This window comes from Coccinella septempunctata, chromosome 2, assembly GCF_907165205.1.
Source record: "Coccinella septempunctata chromosome 2, icCocSept1.1, whole genome shotgun sequence".
Lineage (NCBI taxonomy): Eukaryota > Metazoa > Arthropoda > Insecta > Coleoptera > Coccinellidae > Coccinella > Coccinella septempunctata.
This window is the reverse complement of record NC_058190.1, coordinates 26,281,876-26,295,843: the sequence shown is the minus strand read 5'-3', so window position 1 is coordinate 26,295,843 and position 13,968 is coordinate 26,281,876. Positions and strand designations below refer to the sequence as shown.

Sequence of the window (13,968 nt, the reverse complement as noted above, 5' to 3'; positions counted from 1 at the left end):
GCTCCCAACATAACATAAAGAACTCATTGAAAATCTCATTTAAGGTGAGCCTTTGACTTGTACATACCTATATTTCAACAGAAGATTCCTAAGATCATACATACAGGCTGTTGAAAATCCTCAAAAAAATATAGCTTTTAGTTTAATCTCAGAAATGAATTCATCGAATTATTTTGATGTGATGAATCTTCTCCGAACATAAAATTCCACTCACATCTTCCATTTCCTTTATTATCACCATTACAATCACATAAAAATATAAAAAATTCAACTCTGAAAATTGAGTTGAATACTCACTAATGAATATTTGGCCATTTTGGAAAATAAAAGTATTCTTTAAATTTTCCCTCTCGTATAATGCGTGGATTTTGAGTTATTCAATAGTAACGAATATTCATGATATTCGAAAAATTACATAATATATACATAATAAATTACAGTTGTGTAGTGTGATAGATTTTGTTGTCATTATACGTTTTTATGTTTGTTAACCGGCATGGAAACATACGTTTGAGTATTCAGAGATGATATGAAATGAAAGGTTAAATTGATTATATTTGATTATTGTTGTATGATATAAAACAAACTAAGGTTATGTGACTAAGTGACGATGAAGGCAGAGCTTATAAATATGACTCTGTAGTATTCATGTCCATGCTTCTTAGAATTGAATGATCTATCGCAGGAATTTGGACTTAGTAAATAAATCAATTGATTTATTCATTTATATCATTTAGATAGTCTGGAGTTTAAATAGTCGGGAGTTTAAATGAACACATTTAGTAATGAACAAAAAATAAATGAAAAATACTACAATGCAGTGATAAGTAGTGTGAATAAAAATGGAATTCAGTCAATGTTATTTCAAGAGTTGTTCGCAATGAAAACCATATGCTATAGTGCACAATTCTCTTGTCGAATTTTCAACTTAGTTATAGTCTTCCGCATCATATCGCCATTTAATACATGTATCGTAACATTTGATAATTATATTCATCAAATGGTTTCTTGATTGGATGTCTTCAGCATAAACCATATATTTTTCCCATAAGAAATATTCAACTGGGTTAGGATCTGGATATCTAGGAGGCCATAAAAATTACCACAGAATACGTTTAAAATCATTCATATTTCATCTTCGAGAAAATTTGATTTCTGTCTTTCATTGTTGTTTTATACCAATGAATTAATTAATTCCTTAATTATCATCTTCTACACCATCAATGAGTGTTTCAAGAAGATTCATATTTATTCACGACTTCCATGAGATACCTCTTTCCTATTTATGTGAAAAAGTGAATGAATTCAATTTTTCGAACAATGTTCAGATTCAAAAATTCATAAAAAAAGAATTGTACATGTGACAACTTTTAGTGGCACCACGTATTGAAGCCACATTCACTTTCTTTTTGAAAAGCGAAACAATTATTTTAAATTCGAAATGGAAAGTGATATTTTTATCCTGAACACTTTGAATGAGGATTAAGGAATCCGGCCCTGGAATATTGAAATTTCGCGTTTCGCGTTTTCTCATTACGAAAAATAATGCTTTTCCCAACTGGTTGCACAAATAACTAGTGTGTTCAAGAAAATTGGTCGGAAATCAGAAGATCGTTCGTCAACTCCATCTAAATTTTGAACCAACGAATGATTGAATAATAATTGTCAAATTTTGGTCTCAATACTACCATAAAATAAATTTTCAAAATTTAAAAAAAAAGTCAGAAAAATGTACAATTACACCATCCATTTTGTAAACAATGAAGGACATCACAAATTTTTGCAATTAAACCCAAATATTCGAATCGCACAGTACTTCATTTATATCTCCCCTTTTATCTTGTAATTCTTGTTACACCCGTCATCCCATACTTACAATGGGACATCCAGTGCACAAATATATAACTAAAATATGAAATAAAACTATCAAAATGAATCGTTTTCACTGTATTTTCCTTATCAATTATTCGACATTGTTTCATTACAGATTCTGCCTTGATTATCCAGTTCCTGGAACATGTGAAAGACATAAACATGCTTCATGGCGGCAATACTGCTCTGCATATAGCAGTTAAAAGGCAAATGAAAGACGAGGTGGGCTATATTATTGGAAGAAAGCCACAAATAAATAAGAAGTCCGATAGACTGAGTACACCTTTACATGAAGCGGTTAAATGTGAAAGAGACATAACACAAATTCTACTGGACAATGGGGCAGACATCGAGGCTAGAGACAGAACTGGACAAACACCATTGCATTGGGCCCTCGGTTATACAAACTCTTTGGATCAAGTTAGGACTTTGATCATAAATAGTGCAGATGTGGATTCCATGGACGAATATGCAAGAACCCCACTACATACTCTTTGTTCTAAAGGATTGCGCATAAACTTTGATACTTTCGAGCTTCTTCTACAGAAAGTGTCCGATATAAACGCAGGAGATATGAACGGAGCTTCCCCATTGCATAAGTTGATGAGATTCTTACAGGTAGATTCAGAATCTGAGAAGGAAAAATTGATTGATCTATTCTTGCAATATGGCGTCAATTTAAACGAACAGGACCATTTCTCTGATAGCGTATTACATGCTGCGGCTTTCTACAATCATTCTGTGCCTTTTTTGAGGTTCCTGATAAAGAAAGGCGCAGATACATCCATTCGGAATGGATTGGGCGAAACATTCATAAATTGTATGATTCGGAGTAGCCGTTCTAAAGTTGAGGAGCTAGTGAAATGTTTGCTTGTTGAGGAGAGCAGAAAAAATTTTGAATTCCATGATCATCTGTTGGATTCTATCCGAACAGTTTTTTTTGGTGTAGCAGGGGGAAAATCTGCCAGACAGACGAACCACCCTCATCTCCTGAGGGGGAACAGTGTGGGGTTTCTCACTCTCCTGAGCTCGAGACCCACTAAAAACCCTACTGCTTCTTGAATTTTGGTTCCGGGCATTTGCCTATAAACCGTTCATCTCTTGGTCGGTTTTCTTCTCGCACACTATCGTGCTGGGATTTATGTGTTTATCCTCTATTGGATTAACACTTTATTGAATTTTTCAATAAGTTTCTGTTGTTATTTTAATCTCTTTTTAATTGATCTCTTGGTCTCCTTCGGTAAATTCGCATTCTCCTTTTGTCTTCCTCTGGGTCGTAGTCCACTAGTCTCCTGAGTTCTTGATTCGGATGGTTTTTCGCTGTTTCGAATAATTTCTCTGCTTTTCTGTTCATGAATTCCGTTATGGTTTCCCATTTCAGGTCCTTATAAATCTGTCTATTCCTGACAAACCAAGGTGCATCTATTGCACATCGTAGCAGCTTGTTTTCAGTGGCCTGAATTCTTTTGATATGGCTCTTTGCCGCGAAACCCCAGGCAACTGATCCATAAGTCAGTTGAGGCCTAGCAACGGCTTTGATTATCTTCAATTTTGTCTCTTTCGACATGTGGCTTCTTCTTCCTATCAGAGAATAGAGTCTATTCATCGCTGCTTTCGTTTTGTCGATTGCTTGTTTGATATGACTTTTCCAAGTAAGTCCTTTGTCAAGTGTTATTCCTAAATATTTGGCTTCATTTTTCCAGTCGATTTCTTCGCCGTCAACATCCAGTTTCGTTGTGGGTCGCAGTCTTCTCTTCTGTAGTAATATTGCTTGGCTCTTTTGTCCATTGAGCTTGATTTTCCACTTTATGCACCAGTCATTTGTTTCGTCAATCGACTCTTGTAGAACTCGTTCTATTATTTCAGGATTTCGGTGTCGAGTTGCTATGCCTGTGTCGTCAGCATATAACGTTAGCATGGTTCTTGGATTTTTCGGAATATCGTGGATGTATATGTTGTACAGAAGTGGCCCAAGTACTGATCCTTGGGGTACTCCAGCCTCTATATCTCTTGTTGAGGAGCATTCTCCTCCCACTTTCACGTAAAATCTTCTATTTTTGAGATAATTCCGTATCAACTTGCATATTTTGATCGAATATCCAGCACATCTCATCTTATATATTAATCCTTCATGCCATACTCTGTCGAATGCTCTGGCGACGTCTAGTAAAACAAGACCTGTAGCTTGTTTATTTTGGAATCCCTCTGTTATGTACTCTGTGAGCCTTAATAATTGTTGTTCTGTTGAATGCTCTCTTCTGAATCCGAACTGTTCTGGTGGAATTAGTTTCAGATTTTCGGTTTCCTCATTTAGCCTCGTGGCGATAATTCTTTCTACTACTTTTCCTAAAGCCGACAGTAGACTTATCGGTCTGTAGTTTTGTGGAAACTTCTTCTCTTTGAATGGTTTATTGAATACTATGACTTCTGCTGTTTTCCATTTTTCTGGGTAGTGTTCTGTCCTCATAATTCCATTCGCGATATTAGTTAGAGCGGCTATACCTTTTCTAGGTAATTTCTTTAACATAACATTCGTTATTTTATCGCTTCCGGGAGCTTTCCTCTTCTTCAAACTTCTAATTATTTCCCTGATTTCATTTGGCGATGTTGGCTTGTCTATTTCAGCAGTCGCTGGTAATTCATCCATTTCTTCATCATTTTCTTCAACCAGTTCTTCCAAATCTTCATTATCGTCGTCTATCCTGTAATTTATTCTCGATTCTCGTTCGATCGAGTCCGCCAATGCATCTGCCTTATCAGTATTGGTATAAGCCATTCCCCTTTCTCCGTGTAGGGGTGGAATTTTAGTCTTTTCTCCTCGTAGGCTTTTTTGCATTCTCCATGCAGAATGATCGATTGTATTCAGTTCTTGAACCCTTTTGTTCCATCTGCTTGTTCTTAGATCTTTCAGGGCATTTTTCAGATCTTGGCTATGTCGGTTGAGGTTCCTTCTATTTAGATCATTTTTGTTCATCCTATATATTCTTCTGAGTCTTCGATTTTCTTGTATAAGATCTTTTACTTCTTTAGGCGTATCGCCATGCGGATGACTTGGAGCTGGTCTCTTCACTCTTCTCGTGCTTTTTTCGTAAGCTTTCAATATAATCTCTTCCAGTTTATCAACCGCACATTCCAGATCGTCTGGAGTGTTTATTGTTGGAATTTCTGTTATTTCCGATTGTATTAAATGGCTGTATTTAGTCCAATTGGTATATTCTCTCATTTCCAGCAGTTTTTCTCTTGGTTCTTCTCCAATTGTCAATTCCACGGGATTGTGGTTTGAGGTTTCATCTTCCAAAGTTTCAATCGAGAATTCTTGAGTTATATTTTTCAATATCGCGATATCTATTACATCTGGTATTCCTCTTCCAAAAGCAAGATATGTCGGTAGCTCTGGTCCAATAACTATGGCATTTTGTTTTTCGGCGAAATCCTCGAGTTTTTTGCCATTTCTATTCTCTGTTATGCTATTCCATAATGGGGATTTACAGTTGAAATCTCCGATGGAGATTTTCGGGTTTTATCCTTCCAACATGTTGTTTATCTCTTCTTCCAATAGATTGTTTTGTGGTGGCTTATACGCCGAGGTTATTTCGACTCTTTGCCGATTTAATTCGGCAACAATCGTCACTTTTTCTGTTTTTCCTTGTGTTTCGTCGGATCTACTTTTAAAGTAGTGTTTCAGATCTGTTCTCACCAATATTGCTACTCCTCCTCCGGTGTTTGTAATTCTGTCACATCTATATGTTTCATAATTCATGAAATTCAGTCTTCTGTTCCGGTTCATTCTTGTTTCCTGTAGGGCTATAATATCAGGTTGTCTTTCTGATATTATTTGTTCTATCTCGGCTTTCCGAGTGTTGATCCCGTTTATGTTCCACGAGATTATCTTGAGGGATTTCTTCCTAATATCCGTAAGGTCCATTAATTCAGTTTACTGAATAATGCTTGGAGTTTTTTCTCCATTTCCCTCTCGATTTTCAACATTATCTTGTTGAAAATTTTTTCCGTGAAGATATCTAAATCATCGGCTAATTCAGATATCTTTTTCTTCTCCTGTTGACTGTTCACAGCTTGTTTCATTGTAAGCTTTTTCTGTCCTTCTTTTTTCTGGACGGGTTTTGGGGTCTCCCTCTTCTTTTCCTGCTCTGTAGGTTGGGTCTTCGCTACTTCCTGAATTTTTTGTTCAGAAGTTGTTGTTTTGGTTATCTTCTTTTTCTGTTCAACTGATTTTCGGGAATTTTTCTTTCTGGTCACCAACTTGAACTCGCTACATCCTTTGTAGCTAGCTGGATGGCCCTCTTCTCCACATAAGACGCATGTGGCATTTCTCTCTTCACCTTTTCTGGTGAGTGTGCAGTCATTGCTGCTGTGGCTTCCTGAGCACTTCACGCATCTCCACGGGAAGGAGCATTTGTTTTGTGCATGCCCGTACCTTTGGCACCTAAAGCACTGGCTTGGACTTTCAGGCCTCTTTTTATGCTCAACCACAATACAGAGGTTGTAGAGTCGCTTCACTTCGAATATTTCCTTTTTCTGGTTTTTAACCAGGTAGAGAGGTATTTGTTTCTTGGTCTTGTTCGATGTCATTCTGGACACCTCAGCGTCTGTTATTCCCTGGAATATCAGGTCGTCCTCAATCAACGCAAGATCAGCGTCGATTGGTAAATGCCTAATAACGGCATATATCTTCTTCTCCTCCTCCATTTGGTAGGTAAAAAATTCTTTACCATGCTGCTCGAAGAATGTAGTGATTTTTCTAAAATCATCTACGGTTGACGCGATGATTTTTATACCGTCTTTAACTGTAGTTGCACGGTTGTAATTTATCCTTTTTGTATCTATCCGAACAGATGAGCCAATTTTCGAATTCATAATGTCGTGTAGGAAAGAAAGAGTTACGCAGTCTCAAGAATGAACCAATGAAAAAGGATGACAGGTTGAGGTTATTCACTCTGATGACCGTGGATGAGAGGGATTTAGCGAGGTGTTTCTGTGATGACCCTTTTCGAATCCGAGAAACAGCTGTAGAAACGGAAAGATTTCCAATTTATGGCATGGATTTGAATCAAAATTATGGAAAGGGTTTGCAGAGGTTTAATGCAGAAATTTCAGTATTCAATTTCTTGAAAGAAACAAGTAATGGAATTTTGGATAATGATTCCATTGATGAAGTACTGAAATTTCTGTCAACTGAGGAAATGAGTGTCTTTCAGTAAGGAAATAGCTTTGTTTGGTTCTGAACAGAATGATAAAGTTATAAGTATCTTATGAGCAATTTTCGATACCTTGGGATGATAGATTATATTCGTTTATATAACATTTGAGGCATAGAATATAAATTCTATGCCTCAAATGTCAAATACCTGAGAATTTTTTCTCGATTTTTCAAGTACTGACAAAGAATTATTTCCTCTTGTTCAGAATATGGTATAACTGCTTCGATATCTACCGAAATCTTGTTACTATTTGCTAACTGTATATTTTGTTCAGGATGATTTGTGAAGTATTTATTTTTGTATTTTAGAATTTTATTTTCTGCGATTTTTTAAATTATTTTTTTTGTTTTATATATTAAAAAAAATTTCGGTCATTGAGTGAATATTTTCTTGTTTTATCTAATATTGGCTTTTTCCCACATATATCATCAGGTATCGCACTCTGCAAATTGCTTACAATAAATTATTATTATCAATATACTTGCCGAGTCTGGTAATGTTGAAAATCAGAACATTTCATTTAGTCGTGAACTCGGTCGTGAATATTACATTTCACAAGAGACAATGCAGAATGTTAGGATTTTGTAGTCCTTAACGTCGGTCAACAGGACTCGTTGATGTGTTCAGACCGAAAATCAAACGAAATTCAATCGCTATCAACGGACGTTATAGTTTAGTTTAAATTATCATTGAATTCATTCGAAAATGAAAAAATCCAAACTTTTCAGTTTCGTTTTACGAAATATGTCAATCTGTGAATAATAAATTATTTCAAACCACACTCGTCTTATTGAATGGAGGCATCATTCAATAGCCGAAATGTAGAAATAGTGTTTGTGGCCACAGTAAGCGGTATGCGCATTTTAAAATCTGTCAACGAGAAAGATCGCCACGTCCGAGGCGAACTGCGGGGGCCGAAGCACCGAGCCAAAGATTATAGAGCTAACTCTATAGGGCCTGTTCCGATATTGCTGAACAGTACTGTCAGTATTTCAGAAACGATGCCTATTGGCCCAGTCGTTCGAGTTCTATTGTTATTCGATTGCGGGCCAGTACTAACAGCAATATCGGAACAGGCCCTAAATCTTTGCACCGAGCCACATAAGGCGAAAAAACAGTAAAGCAGCGTTCTCACGGAGCTAAAAATAGAAAACGTGGCATGTTTTCTATTTTTCTTTCGAAATCATTGCGCGAAGAGTGGGAATCGAGGGTGAAACTAGAGTCAAACTCTCTCTCGACCAGATAAATACAAATATGTCGGAACGAATCGTTGAAGGTTGTGCAGTTTTGAGTTGTGTTTTTTATGCTATTTAATCAGAAGCCTTGCGTGAATCATACGTGCCAAAAAATAACGTGAAAAGAGGCGCTTTCGGATTAGAAATTGGATATTCAAAAAAACTTTGAAGAAAGCAGCTTAGTGAACGGACAAATAAGTTTGCAGAGGATTTTAATAATATTTTGCGAATACCTGAAGACCATTTTTATCATCTCCTGCAATTATTTTCCCTACAAATTTCAAAATCAGACACTAATATGAGAAAAGTAATCAGAATTCAATTAAAATTGTAAGTGACACTGGTCTACTAAGCCACTGTTCCAAGAGTTTGGATTATTTGTTTCGTGTCCAATAAATACAATGAACACAATTTTAACAGAAACTGATGTCGTGGTGTTGGTTCAAATATTACTGAACTTTCGTTATGTTGAACCAGAGAGGAATCTTTAGTGGAACTTACAAGCTTCGTGTCGGCTTTTCACCACTTAAAGGAGCCACCTCCCTAGTCAGCTGTCCCTTGACCACAGATTACAGAAATCTGTGCCTTTTGCTCTCGACTACTACCCACTAAAAATGCGTCTGCGCGAAGAGGTGTCCAGCCACTAGTCCCGCTGCGCAAATATTAGAGACGCAACCTCGAGAGCCATTGCAGTTTAGTGTTGTGCTCGAGTTACAATCAAACCCTTCCACTTGCTCAACTCATATCAATAATTCACAAAACGACAAGGTTTACAATTAGTTTAGATCTGTCTTCGTCTGACATTAGCTCGACATCCACGCGATAGAGGTCTCTTTGCGTTTCGAATGTGAGGATGTTTTTTAGAAAAATATTATAAAACATATTATTAATATTTCAATGGTTCTTCATTTTCCTATATTATTTTCAAACATGCAATAATATTTGCGTCATGTGTATTGAAAATATTGAATTGGAATTGGTACATTTTTCCTGTTGGGATATATTTTTCAGAAAAATGTGTTGCTTTGAGGTTAGAAAAAGTACCGCTCGAAATATGTAAAAAGTGCGCAAATAGGTACAAGATGGTTTTACTAGAAACAGTCTACGAGGCGAAACCGAAGAACTACTACTACCTGCTACGGGATGATAAAAAAGATGAAAAATATTTTCATCATCTCAAACACTTTGTGAAAATATTGGGAAATAACATCTGAAAAGAATTCAATAACAATTTCGTGGAATATTTTACAAAATCGGAGATTCCGTAGGTACCGTCTAAATTTCGCCGATCTACAGTGTGGCAACGCTGATTTCCTGAAACTAGTTCCCCCAAAAATTCCTTTCGTGAATTTATCAGATATTTGACTTTCGAACGTGGGCCACGCTCGAATATCAAACCGAGCGTGAGCGTCTCGAACCTTCCCCTCCGCTTATGACACCATGAAGCAAACTCAAAACTTATCGTTCACACGGAGAGATCATAAAGTAAGTCAAGTATAGGTGTGTTCTGTGGGAGAGATTTCCTAGAACGTTCGAGCAATAAAGCGTGCCACTTCTCGTGAGAACGCGGCTTTAGGCCAGGCATAAATAACGTGCGTTCAACAAAATTCGTCGTCAAGTAGGCTATGAAATTTTAAAAGTTGATATTCGGTGTCTGAATGTAGGTCTTTTCTCGAATTACTTCATATACTGTTTTTGGGTTTGTACCTGTTTGTAGTTAAATAAATAAATCTTCCCAAATAAAAATTACTTCATCATCCCAATGATGACATTAATCTATACAACATTCACTTTTATTTTAGCACTCGGTTGGCCATGGAAATTTGACACATTTTACTCCGTATAGTACGAAAATGTGGGGTTATGAAGCTTGTCAAAACATTTTTTGGTTTTAAAAAACGCTATGTTTCCCGTTCTACGTAACAGTTTCTGTTATTACGTATTCTACCACAATGTCGAATCTCTTCGGAAAATATGTGAGGAACATAATTGACGTTTATACAAACCGATTGAAGGCATACCACATCTAGCTATTTGCATGGAAATTACAAGAGATTAGTATAATATCATAATATGCACTAGCTTGAGGAGAGTTAATGTTGGTTATCTTCTTTGGCTAAAGTTTGAATACGTTACATCAGTTGTAGATTTCAAAAATATTAACTCGAAGATGAAATGCATATGATGCAGTGGTTGCATCAATATAAGTAAAAGGAATTAATGGAAGTTACGGGTGTGAAGGCAGCAACGGTTTCCAGCAACGGTTTTTTCATTTTCGCTTTTACCATACAGATTGTAAAAATACCTGTTGTTCGGGATTTTTTGATACGAATGGGTTATTTAGAACATTATAAACAAAGTCTATAGGGTGAAATAATTTGTGGATCGAAAACTACCCCCACCAACCCCCCGAAATTGAACTATCTTGATACACAGTGAAAAAACACCGTTGCTCGGAGTTTTTCTATGAAAATGAGTTCTAACCCACATACTGAACACGATCTATAGGGTGAAATATTTTGTGCATCAAAAACTACCCCCCTCCAACCCTCTGAAGTTGAAATAACTTGATACAGTAAAAAGTGTGAAAAAAAACCGTTGCTCGGTGTTTTTTGATGGAAATGGGTTGTTACCAACATACTGAACACGACCTACAGGGTGAAATAATTTGTGCATCAAAAACTACCCCTCTCCAACCCTCTGAAGTTGAAATATCTCGATACAGTAAAAAGTGTGGAAAAAAAAAAACCGCTGCTCGGTGTTTTTTGATGGGAATGGGTTGTTACCAACATACTGAACACGACCTATAGGGTGAAATAATTTGTGCATCAAAAACTACCCTACTCCAACCCTCTGAATTTGAACTAACTTGATACAGTAAAAAGTGTGAAAAAAACCGTTGCTCGGTGTTTTTTGATGGAAATGGGTTGTTACCAACATACGGAACACGATCTATAGGGTGAAATAATTTGTGCATCAAAAACTACCCCTTCTTCAACCCTCTAATGTTGAACTAACTTGATACAGTAACTAAATAATTATTTATTTTTCATGTTTTATGATTTTGTTTTTTATCAAATAAAAATCTGTTCTGGAATTATTCAGTTATTTCTAGAATGATAAGAGTGAAAAATTAATGAATTTTTGAATTTGGGATAATTTCTCCGAATGAAACATTTACATACACAGATTTGTAGTTTTCGGTTTTAGTTTCTGATGCACAAATTATTTCACCCTATAGATCGTTTTCAGTATGTTGGTAACAACCCATTTCCATCAAAAAACACCGAGCAACGGTTTTTTTTCCACACTTTTTACTGTATCAAGATATTTCAACTTCAGAGGGTTGGAGGAGGGGTTGTTTTTGATGCACAAATTATATCACCCTATAGATCGTCTTCAGTATGTGAGTAACAACCCATTTCCATCAAAAAACACCGCGCAACTGGTTTTTTTCACTTAATATTGCATCAGGATAGTTCAACATTAGAGGGTTGGAGGGGGGGTAGTTTTTGATGCACAAATTTTTTCACCCTATAGATCGTGTTCAGTATGTCGGTAACTACCCATTTCCGTCAAAATACACCGAGCAACGTTTTATTTTCACACTTTTTACTGTATCAAGATATTTCAACTTCAGAGGGTTGGAGGGGGGTAGTTTTTGATGCACAAATTATTTCACCCTATAGGTCGTGTTCAGTATGTTAGTAACAACCCATTTCCATCAAAAAACCCCGAGCAACGGTTTTTTTTCACACTTTTTACTGCATCAAGATAGTTCAATATTAGAGGGTTGAAGGAGGGGTAGTTTTTGTTGCACAAATTATTCCACCCTATAGATCGTATTCAGTATGTGGGTAAGAACCCATTTTCATAGAAAAACTCCGAGCAACGGTTTTTTTCTTACTTTTTACTGTATCAAGTTAGTTCAACTTCAGAGGGTTGGAGGGGGAAAGTTTTTGATGCACAAATTATTTCACCCTATAGGTCGTGTTCAGTATGTTGGTAACAACCCATTTCCATCAAAAAACACCGAGCAACGGTTTTTTTTTCACACTTTTTACTGTATCAAGTTATTTCAACTTCAGAGGGTTGGAGGGGGGTAGTTTTTGATGCACAAATTATTTCACCCTGTAGGTCGTGTTCAGTATGTTAGTAACAACCCATTTCCATCAAAAAACCCCGAGCAACGGTTTTTTTTCACACTTTTTACTGTATAAAGTTAGTTCAACTTCAGAGGGTTGGAGGGGGGTAGTTTTTGATGCACAAATTATTTCACCCTATAGGTCGTGTTCAGTATGTTGGTAACAACCCATTTCCATCAAAAAACACCGAGCAACGGTTTTTTTTCACACTTTTTACTGTACCAAGATATTTCAACTTCAGAGGGTTAGAGAGGGGTAGTTTTTGATGCACAAATTATTTCATCCTGTAGGTCGTGTTCAGTATGTTAGTTACAACCCATTTCCATCAAAAAACTCCGAGCAACGGTTTTTTTTTCACACTTTTTACTGTATCAAGTTAGTTCAACATTAGAGGGTTGGAGGGGGGTAGTTTTTGATGCACAAATTATTTCACCCTTTAGGTCATGTTCAATATAATGCAAACAACCCATTTCCATCAAAAAACCCAGAGCAACGGTTTTTTTCACACTTTTTACAGTATCAAGTTAGTTCAACTTCAGAGGATTGGAGGGGGGTAGTTTTTGATGCACAAATTATTTCACCCTAAAGGTCCTGTTCAGTATGTTGGTAACAACCCATTTCCATCAAAAAACACCGAGGAACGGTTTTTTTTCACACTTTTTACTGTATCAAGTTAGTTCAACTTCAGAGGGTTGGAGGGGGGTAGTTTTTGATGCACAAATTATTTCACCCTGTAGGTCGTGTTCAGTATAATGCAAACAACCCATTTCCATCAAAAACCCCCGAGCAACGGTTTTTTTTCACACTTTTTACTGTATCAAGATAGTTCAACATTAGAGGGTTGAAGGAGGGGTAGTTTTTGATGCACAAATTATTTCACCCTGTAGGTCGTGTTCAGTATGTTGGTAACAACCCATTTCCATCAAAAAACACCGAGCAACGGTTTTTTTTCACACTTTTTACTGTATCAAGTTATTTCAACTTCAGAGGGTTGGAGGGGGGTAGTTTTTGATGCACAAAATATTTCACCCTATAGATCGTGTTCAGTATAATAATAATAATAATAATAATAAAGCTTTATTTTACCCAACAGGAAAATCCCAATTATAGGGCAAAGAAATATATGTTACGTGTTACAGTTCAAAAATTTACACCATAAAAATATAAGAAAGGAATTATAATTATAATATATATAAACATATGCAGCCTTTGCTCGGAAAAGACCCGAAACCGATACACGCGATATGAAATTCCAACATTCCACTCAACACAAACTCAAGTCCTCAAACTAACTAAACATATTCAACTCCAGTCTGTCAGCACTTCGACATATACTATAAACAGGGCACCGTTCGAATATATTTGTACGAGCCGTAGGTAGATAAAACACCTCTCTAGATCTCGTTACCAATCTTGGAACGTTCAAACTCATTTTGGAGAGCAAATATGGGCAGTCTATTTTGTAATTTAAAAGTCTTTGAGCAAACCTGGCACATT

At 36.4% G+C, this 13,968-nt stretch overlaps 1 protein-coding gene across 1 annotated transcript; it reads left to right on the top strand.

Annotated features, from left to right (window-relative positions):
* The first annotated feature begins 2,034 nt into the window (after positions 1 to 2,034).
* LOC123307123 (ankyrin repeat domain-containing protein 1-like) lies at positions 2,035 to 2,708 on the top strand. The gene is made up of 2 exons (XM_044889341.1): positions 2,035 to 2,580; positions 2,628 to 2,708. The coding sequence occupies exons 1-2, from the start codon at positions 2,035 to 2,037 to the stop codon at positions 2,706 to 2,708; spliced, it is 627 nt and encodes a 208-aa protein (XP_044745276.1).
* Positions 2,709 to 13,968: the final 11,260 nt, after the last annotated feature.

Bases quoted from the DNA above. Each gene is read 5' to 3' on its own strand.
- LOC123307123 (XM_044889341.1), top strand. From the start codon at position 2,035: ATGCTTCATGGCGGCAATACTGCTCTGCATATAGCAGTTAAAAGGCAA. The intron at 2,581-2,627 runs GTATTACATGCT...GCCTTTTTTGAG, and splicing joins AGGACCATTTCTCTGATAGC to GTTCCTGATAAAGAAAGGCG.